The sequence below is a fragment of the Sinocyclocheilus rhinocerous genome, unplaced genomic scaffold, assembly GCF_001515625.1.
Source record: "Sinocyclocheilus rhinocerous isolate Xijiao unplaced genomic scaffold, SAMN03320098_v1.1 scaffold688, whole genome shotgun sequence".
NCBI classification, from domain to species: domain Eukaryota; kingdom Metazoa; phylum Chordata; class Actinopteri; order Cypriniformes; family Cyprinidae; genus Sinocyclocheilus; species Sinocyclocheilus rhinocerous.
This window is the reverse complement of record NW_015651641.1, coordinates 1661642-1670343: the sequence shown is the minus strand read 5'-3', so window position 1 is coordinate 1670343 and position 8702 is coordinate 1661642. Positions and strand designations below refer to the sequence as shown.

At 37.4% G+C, this 8702-nt stretch overlaps 1 protein-coding gene and 1 pseudogene across 1 annotated transcript in view; both read left to right on the top strand.

Annotated features, from left to right (window-relative positions):
* Positions 1–2796, top strand: part of LOC107713343 (protein phosphatase PTC7 homolog) — an 18749-nt gene extending 15953 nt beyond the window's left edge. The window contains exons 4-6 of the mRNA XM_016518826.1: positions 612–735; positions 1584–1713; positions 1821–2796. Coding sequence (XP_016374312.1) covers positions 612–735; positions 1584–1713; positions 1821–1879 — 313 coding nt within the window. The 3' untranslated portion in view covers positions 1880–2796. The remainder of the gene's footprint in view (positions 1–611; positions 736–1583; positions 1714–1820) is intronic.
* A 121-nt stretch (positions 2797–2917) lies between these two features.
* LOC107713272 (C-type lectin domain family 4 member A-like) lies at positions 2918–8478 on the top strand (annotated as a pseudogene).
* The last annotated feature ends 224 nt before the right edge of the window (positions 8479–8702 follow it).

Genomic DNA, 8702 nt, shown 5'->3' with positions numbered 1-8702 from the left:
TTTATTAAAATAAAGTATATTTATAATGAAATGCCTTTATCACTGCTTAAATACTATGAAATATGTTGCGTGCCTTATTCTGTGTAAGAAGCCACATCATCTCACAGAAGGATTTATTTCAAACACTCGACTGACGTTATGAAGTGAGTTTGGAGTAAAAATATGTTATTAAATGTGGTATTTTTTTATGCGATTTTTTTGCGTAACTTGTCTGTGAACTACGGCTCTGTGTAGTAAATTCTGCTCCATCTGAAAGCACGTGATGATGATTTCCTACTGATTACAGAACCGGCATTACTATCAAAATGCGCATGACAATCGCATTCGATTAATCGTGCAGCCATAATTTCTACAAAATGACTGGATTGTTGCCCATAGACATAAATCTGAGAACTGCAGGTCATTTATGCTTAACATATTGGATTGTTTATTTTTCAGTGTAATTCAGAAGGTTACGTTTATTTTTCATAACAATGTTCAAGACTTGGCATCAATCGTGGGTATGTGGGTGGCATAGTAATTAAAATACACTGGTATTGTAGAGCGTTGGCATGTGCCATGTAGGTCTTATATTTGGTTTAACTGTATGTCTTTCTATCTGTCTCTTTCAGTCCTGAGGTGTCAGATAGCTCCTCCTTTGATGTCCAGTTAGGGGACATTATTTTAACCGCTACTGACGGCCTCTTTGACAACATGCCTGACTACATGATCCTGCAAGAACTCAAGAAACTCAAGGTACAGACAATACATGCAATAAATGTGAAGTACTTGGGTGACAGTCAACTGATTTGGTTTTTGGCTTATACCAATATTCTAGAGATTTGTGTGGCCAGTATATTACCAATTTGTACATGATAGTGTTATGATAGCAAATAAGACGAAATTGGACCCAAGGGGACGAGTCAACAATTACACCATCCTGCATCATATTTGCTGAATGAAATCCAGTACTTGTTTCTTACTAATTTCGGGATGCTAATTCCAAAAATAGTGCCTATTTTGCTCAGGCAAAGTAGGATGCTTTTCATAGCATTTTTGCTTTTGACATCCATTTGTAAGGTGAGGAAATCTTGTATTAATACAAAGACATGATTCCTGTCTTCCTCTGGGCCAGGTTACAACCGTCTCTTCAATTCTCAGCCAAATTGCACATGTATAACTGATTGTGAAGACATTAATTTATGCCTTATACTGATTTTCATTTTTTTCCCACTCCTTTGCAGATTCTAAGTTAAATGATGCATTTGGAGTACTTTTTGTCATTAAAACTGAAGCTTTTGATAACACAAAATTATACATTTTGGCAATATTAAGGTTTTTTACAAACAGCAGATTTTGTTTTTCAAGATGCAGGGCTGTGTTATCGACTGATACTGATAATCTTAGAATAAAATTGCCCGATATATCAGTCTAACACTATACTTGGTTATTAGTATGATTTCCAACTTTTTCATTTTATTTATCTTTAGGTTATCTGCCCATGCTGATGATCTCAAAATAGCCATATAATTAATCTCCCATGCCGATATATCGGTATAATATCGGTGGGTACTCTCCACGTTTTTCATTTTATTTATCTCCAGAACACCAACTATGATAGTATCCAGCAGACTGCCCGCAGCATCGCTGAACAGGCCCACGAGTTGGCCTATGACCCCAACTACATGTCCCCTTTCGCCCAGTTTGCCTGTGACAACGGGTTGAATGTAAGAGGTGAGTCTTCAAAAAGAGGTTCTTGATTTCCATTACCCTTCTTATCCCAAAACTTCTTTGAATATCCATAATCAGTTGTACTGACCTTGTAATTGGTCTGTTTTCAGGGGGGAAGCCTGACGACATCACAGTGCTTCTGTCCATCGTGGCAGAATACACAGACTGAGCGCGCTCAATGGAGCTTGCTCTTCTCTTACTCCTGTGTCTTCCACCCCTGTCCTATTGCACTGCTCCCCATCTCACATCTCCTAGCACCCCTTTCCATTCTTCCATTTCTCAAGTAGATCTCCAGTCAACGCAGGGAGGAGGATAGTGTGAACTCGTTGGCGTGGGTGGTGACGCAAGCGGTACAAACAGTCCAAAATTGACGACCTTACTTGTGTCCAAAAGGATTTTGGGAATCTTCAACCCGTGTTGTGAATTTGAGTCATTTTAGTTTTCCAAAAGGCAAGGAGAGCCATGCATTACACACAAAAATTGGTTTCTTATTGAAGAAGCTGTTATATTCACTTGTGTGGTTTGTGCAAATGAAAAGTTGTTGTTAAATACTTGGTTGTCTATGTCTTGAAAGAAAATTTAAGCGTCTCTGAAGTCGCTATGAGCTGGAGTGCCTCTATGTTTGTGAGTGTGTGTACGTGTATTACGTGTCCCGTTTGCTTGTCGGTCAACTTTGGTTAAGCTGTAACAGAAAGGTAGGTTATAGTTCAGAAGGAGGCCTGGCTAGATTTAAACCTGTTGGGAAATGCAAGTGCTTTAGGATGTGCTGGCTAGTTCTGTTTAGCCAGCATATCTGCCTCTAGTTAGACAACCTTCACCTACACAGTCACTTTGTGAGGTCTCCGATAATGGATTGCAAGTTCAAAGGCATGAAGGAGATGGGCTATAAATGTACAACTTGTGTTTGGTTATATAAGATAGAAACTAAACTGCACAGACATCACAGACTTAGTCAGGGTCGCGCCATATTTAAGTTTTCACAGGAATGAAAATGAGGCTGTGAGGGACAGAAGTACAGCGCTTTCAGTGGGTTGTACTGTTGTTTAACTACATACTGATTGTTTAGCTGATGAAACGTCTTTCCGAAAAACATTCAATAGACAAAAACTCCATAAAATGGTTATCAAAGTTAGAAAATTACATAATCTTGGACCTTTATATATTGCATGCCTTTGTAAAGTCTATCCTTCACATCCTCGTTTTCAATATGGCGTCAAACCTGACGAAGGTCTGTACCAGAGAATGTCACAATCCGCTGATAGACAGATACACTCGCTCACGGGGATTGTGGATGTTGACTGTGAATGCGTGTTGGATGTATATTTACATGACTTCACCTCTCGACCCTTGAGTTTGAAAGTCTGCACGCACAAATGGCTAGCAGCTGGCAATGCTTTTCATGAATTGAAAGGTCAGGTATATAAATAAATGTTTTATTTTTTATAAGTATTTAGCTTTTAGTGGACAAGATTCAACAGAATGCAGAAGTTAGGGAACGCTGGTCTTTACGGATCGACCGTAAGGCCTTTCAGCGTTTTCTGTGCTCCCTAGCGAGGCTTGGGTTATTTTTTTAACTGATTGAACGCTTTTAGTTTTTTTCCAGTGTTGCTCTAGATTGGTTCTAGAGAACTTTTTCACATTCATGTGCTGCTTTAATTTTGTAAATTATAAATGTGTGAGTGACTACATTATTTATAAGTCAACAGAATGCAGAAGTTAGGGAACGCTGGTCTTTACGGATCGACCGTAAGGCCTTTCAGCGTTTTCTGTGCTCCCTAGCGAGGCTTGGGTTATTTTTTTAACTGATTGAACGCTTTTAGTTTTTTTCCAGTGTCGCTCTAGATTGGTTCTAGAGAACTTTTTCACATTCATGTGCTGCTTTAATTTAGTAAATTATAAATGTGTGAGTGACTACATTATTTATAATAATGTTTTTACCTGTACAATAAAAAAATGGGTGAGCTGATGGCGATTTTATTTCACGAAAGTGACAATTCATGCAGACCGTTGAGTGTGCTTGGCTTGCAGTCTTTGGATAAAATGGAACACTGATTCTATGAAAAGCATTAACTATACAATATATGTCCAGTTTATTGAGATTGGAAAAAACTAAGAAATACAGATATTTAAAATGTCTTTTTAGTTTTGTTTCTCCAATATCTGTGAAATATTGTGCATGCCCAGGATGGCAAACCTCAGTCAAGTATGCATTCAGTTGGGTAAAAATTACTGATATACAGTGGTGTGAAAAAGTGTTGGCCCCTTAAGAGATTTCTTGATTGCGAACAGGTGTGGCAGTAATCAGGCCTGGGTGTGGCTAGAGAAATTGAACTCAGGTGTGATAAACCACAGTTTTAACAGGGGGGCAAACACTTCTTCATTTGATGATCTGAAACACTTCGTTTGATGATCTGAAACATTAAAAGTGTGACAAACATGCAAAAAAATAAGAAATCAGGAAGGGGGCCAACACTTTTTCACACCACTGTATGTATAGCCCATGAATAAATGTGATTTTAAGCTTCATATTTGAAATCCTGTGTAACTAAACATGGAACTCAATGTTTTGTGAGGTTTGCCATCCTGATATGTCCCACAAAGGCATGGCTCTACTGACAGACAGAGAGGACTATAATCGAGTCCTCGGTTGTGCCTGCAACACAATTTGACCAGAACTGTGGTCTCTTATTACGTGTAACATCTTGTGGGTTGTGGTCATGTTGAAATCAACATCTCTATCCACATTGTGTAATCGGTAAAGAAAACCAAAGCACGAAAGCCATAAGACCATTATGACCGAGGTATTCTCACCCAACGTCTCACTGTCATATACAAAAGCCGCAGATGAATTGTTAAATGTTGAGAGTATCTGCCAGAATCACCATCGTGTCCCATGTCTGTTTTGCTTTATAAATAAATGAAATGGAAATCAACTAAACAGCCAGTCATGTGTAATGGATATTAAGATCAGTTGTGTACTTGACCATTAAAAATGTGTGATCTAGGTCGAAAATGTTTTAGCTGTCTTTTTATTTTAGTCAGTGGTGATGTGTGTGTGATATCAGCGCCTCTAGAGGCAGCAAATGGAATTGCATTTTTTTTTTTTTTTACAGTTTTTTTTTTTTTTTTTTTTTTTTTTTTTTTTTTTTTTTTACAGTTTATTTGAGTAATGAAAGTGTTTGGCTTTGTTCAGATGGGCAATAAGAATTGGGATTATTTATTTGGGATCAGGAAAGTCATAAATAAAATAAATAAATTAGAAATAAAAAAAAAATGTATTAGGGACACCCAAAAATGTAAATGATAAATAAAATAATTTAAAAAACCTGATCTAAACAACATCATACAAAAGACAAATGCAATGTCATAAAAATTCTGTATTGTTTAATCTGTCCGAATATTCACATTTTGTTCACTTTTTCCCCAAGAGGCAAGTTTTCGAATTTATGTCTTCTCTTTACATTGACAGCTACTCTCAATTGTTGTTTGAGAAGTTATTTTGGTATTCCAACTGATAACACTGGATATTGACTGTTTGAATACACCGATGTGACTTCTTCACTTACAAAATGCTGGTGCAAAAAATCAGTCCCAGAGATAGATTATGAAAAACCAATTTGTGTACAGTGTAAACAAAGCCAAAGAACCTTGCTTGAAAACATTATTTTTGCAATTCTGTTTGGCGTCACTGGTGGTGCATAAATGACACGTTTCACCGTTAGTGACATTGCATGAGATGATGTCGTGACTGAACCTTTTTGTGTCTGGAGTTTTGCCACTTTGTTTCCCACACACACAACACACATTTTTCCAAATTCTCTTATGGCAGATGTGCTTTTATAAATTCTAGTGCAATTTTCCTACATCATCAATTCAAAACAGGAGAGTTGCCTCCACGAGTTGGGCTGATAGTGACTAAACGCCTCTCAGATCTGTTTCACTGTGAGTGAACCAGGAGTGGCTCCATCATACAAATCAATATGCCGTTTGCGCCTTAAATTCTCATGCTGTCCCATTCAGAGGCCTTTGTGTGGCAAGGCTTGCGTGTCTCATCTGGGTGTCGCTTACAGCGGTGTCCTCGATTCTGGTTGTATCATCTGTCCTCTCATTTAATGGTTTCTATGGTGCTTCTGCAGTCAAGATGAATCTCTGTCTCTTAAGCAGACATTGTGCAAATGAGAACCATACTTTTTGTGTGTACAGTGTAACAATGCAAGAAAAGTTCCTGTAAATATGTTTTCCAAGTTGTAAAATATTTAAATAAAAATATAGTATTTATACTAAAATACGACTTATTATTGTGTCACTGTGTTTTTACATGATATGAATATTCTTTGAATTTTACCTGAAACTTCAATGCATTTATTTCACATTAGTATTAATGATTTTAACTTTTTATTTACTACGGAAAAACAAATGTAATTTCTACATTAAATAATTTAGTTCAGGCAATAATTTAAAAAAGTACGTTCTATATCAGTACTCAGTTCAAGTAATCAGTAACAAATCAGTACTCTATCTATCATCTGTCTGTCTATCTATCTATCTATCATCTGTCTATCCGTCCATCCATCCATCTAGCTAGCTCTGGAAAATTTAAGAGACCAATGCAAAATTATCAGGTTTGTGTTTATATGTATGTGTTTATGTAAAATGAACATTTTAGTTTTTTACTATAAACTACTGACAACATTTCTCCCAAATTCTAAAAAAACAAACAAAAAAAACATTGTCTTTTATAGCATTTATTTGCAGAAAATCACAACTGGTCAAAATAACAAAAAAGAAGATACAGTGTTTTCAGACCTCAAATAATGCAAAGAAAACAAGTTCATATTCATTTTTTAAACAACACAATACCAATGTTTTAACTTAGGAAGAGTTCAGAAATCAATATTTGGTGGAATAGCCCTGGTTTTTAATCACAGCTTGCTCTCCACCAGTCTTTCACATTGCTGTTGGGTAACTTTATGCCACTCCTGGCACAAAAATTCAAGCAGCTTGCTTGTGAAAACCTATCTTCCTCTTGATCACATTCCAGAGGTTTTCAATGGGGTTCAGGTCTGGAGATTGGGCTGACCTTGACAGGGTTTTGATCTGGTGGTCCTTCATCCACACCTTGACTGACCTGGCTGTGTGGCACGGAGCTTTGTCCTGCTGGAAAAAAACAATCCTCAGAGTTGGGGAACACTGTCAGAGCAGAAGGAAGCAAGTTTTCTTCCAGGACAACCTTGTACGTGGCTTGATTCATTAGCCCTTCACAAAGACAAATGTGCCTGATTCTAGCCTTGCTGAAGCACACCCAGAACATCACCGATCCTCCACCAAATTTCACAGTGGGTGGCTTGTAGGCCTCTCCTGGTCTCCATCTAACCATTAGATGACCAGGTGTTGGGCAAAGCTTGGATCCAATCCTTATGGTCTTTTGCAAACCTCAGCCTGGCTCTTCTTTGCTTCTCATTGATGAAGGGCTTTTTTCTAGCTTTGCAGGACTTCAGCCCTGCCCCTAGGAGCTTGTTTTGATCTGTCCTCGCCGTGCACTTCACCCCAGCTGCCGGTTGCCATTCTTTTTGTAGGTCACTTGATGTCATCCTACAGTTGTTGAGTGACATTCGAATGAGTTGGCAGTCATCCCGGTCAGTGGAGAGTCGTTTTCGCCCTCTGCCGTTCTGTAGCTTTGTTGTTCCCAATGTCTGCAGCTTGACCTTGTTCTTATGAACCGCTGTCTTTGAAGCTGTCTTTGAAATTTTAAGATTGGAAGCAACCTGACGCTCACTGTATCCCTCCTTTTCCTCATTCAAAAATGTTTCAACTCTTGGTTGACATGGTCAATAGTTATTTTTGGATTCCAATTACTTTTGAGGTACTACTAGCACTGTTTTTTGCCATCCAGCTGGTATATAATATATAATAGGATCTGCTGTGTTTTCTTCTGCTGACTGCTGTAATAGTGCTGTGTGTGTGTTTCACCACCAAGAGAAACCAGTTACTAACTCACATCAGTAACCCGACTGAAGAAAGACAGCAGTTAGAGAATTACAAGTTCCTACTGCATCATTGGCTTTATGAACAAGGTAAGTTTCTCTCTAATTGCCCTCAAGTATTAAAACATACTTATTTAATAACAGCTCCTATTAACAGATCAGCGTGCTGACAACTTTAAATGGATTTACTACAACTTCAGCTTTTATTATATTTCATCTGAGAGGTAGAGCTGGAGTGACAGCAAACTAGACTGTCATCAGAGAGGAGCAGATCTGGTGATCATAAACAGCCAAAAGGAACATGTGAGTGACAAAGAAAAAGATTTTGTGTGTTTGTTTATATACATTGATGCATATGAGCATATGAATTGTTTGCATATGTATTTGAACCTTAAAAAGCTGGTCCAGTGAATTTGAACTCTAAACACATATAGGCATAAAGTATCATAAGCATATATGTTGTCATTACATGATTTTTAAAAGAAGATTGCTGTTTCGAAATATTTTTGGATTGATCTGATAAAGACAGGAGCAGTGTGGAAATGGATTGATGGCACCGGAAATGGACATGGGTGAGTGATCACTGAATTTAACTGATCATTAGCTTGAAAGTTTTTCTACAATTAGTTTTATATTATAAACAGAGCCTAAACTATTCAAAATATAAATCCTGGTGTGAAAAGGAATGTTTTAGGTCCTGGACTGACAACTGTAACTGTGGCGTACTGGGTGCATCAATGATTCAATGTTATCCCTGTGATTTTACATACAGATGCATCTGTAAGAGGACTTTCCAGAATTATTTATCCATAATAACAAATATGTACTGAAGTAAATTTTGTTTTCATATCTCATGAGTTAACTTTGTCTTGTCTGTTAATTTTGTTGTTATTCAGAAATTGAATTTTTTTTAAATTCAAAATAAATTAACTTGTGCCAAGTTTCCAAGGCTTCTGGAGTTTTTATTCTACATTTTTTCTTAGCATCACACAACATTACTGTCACAAA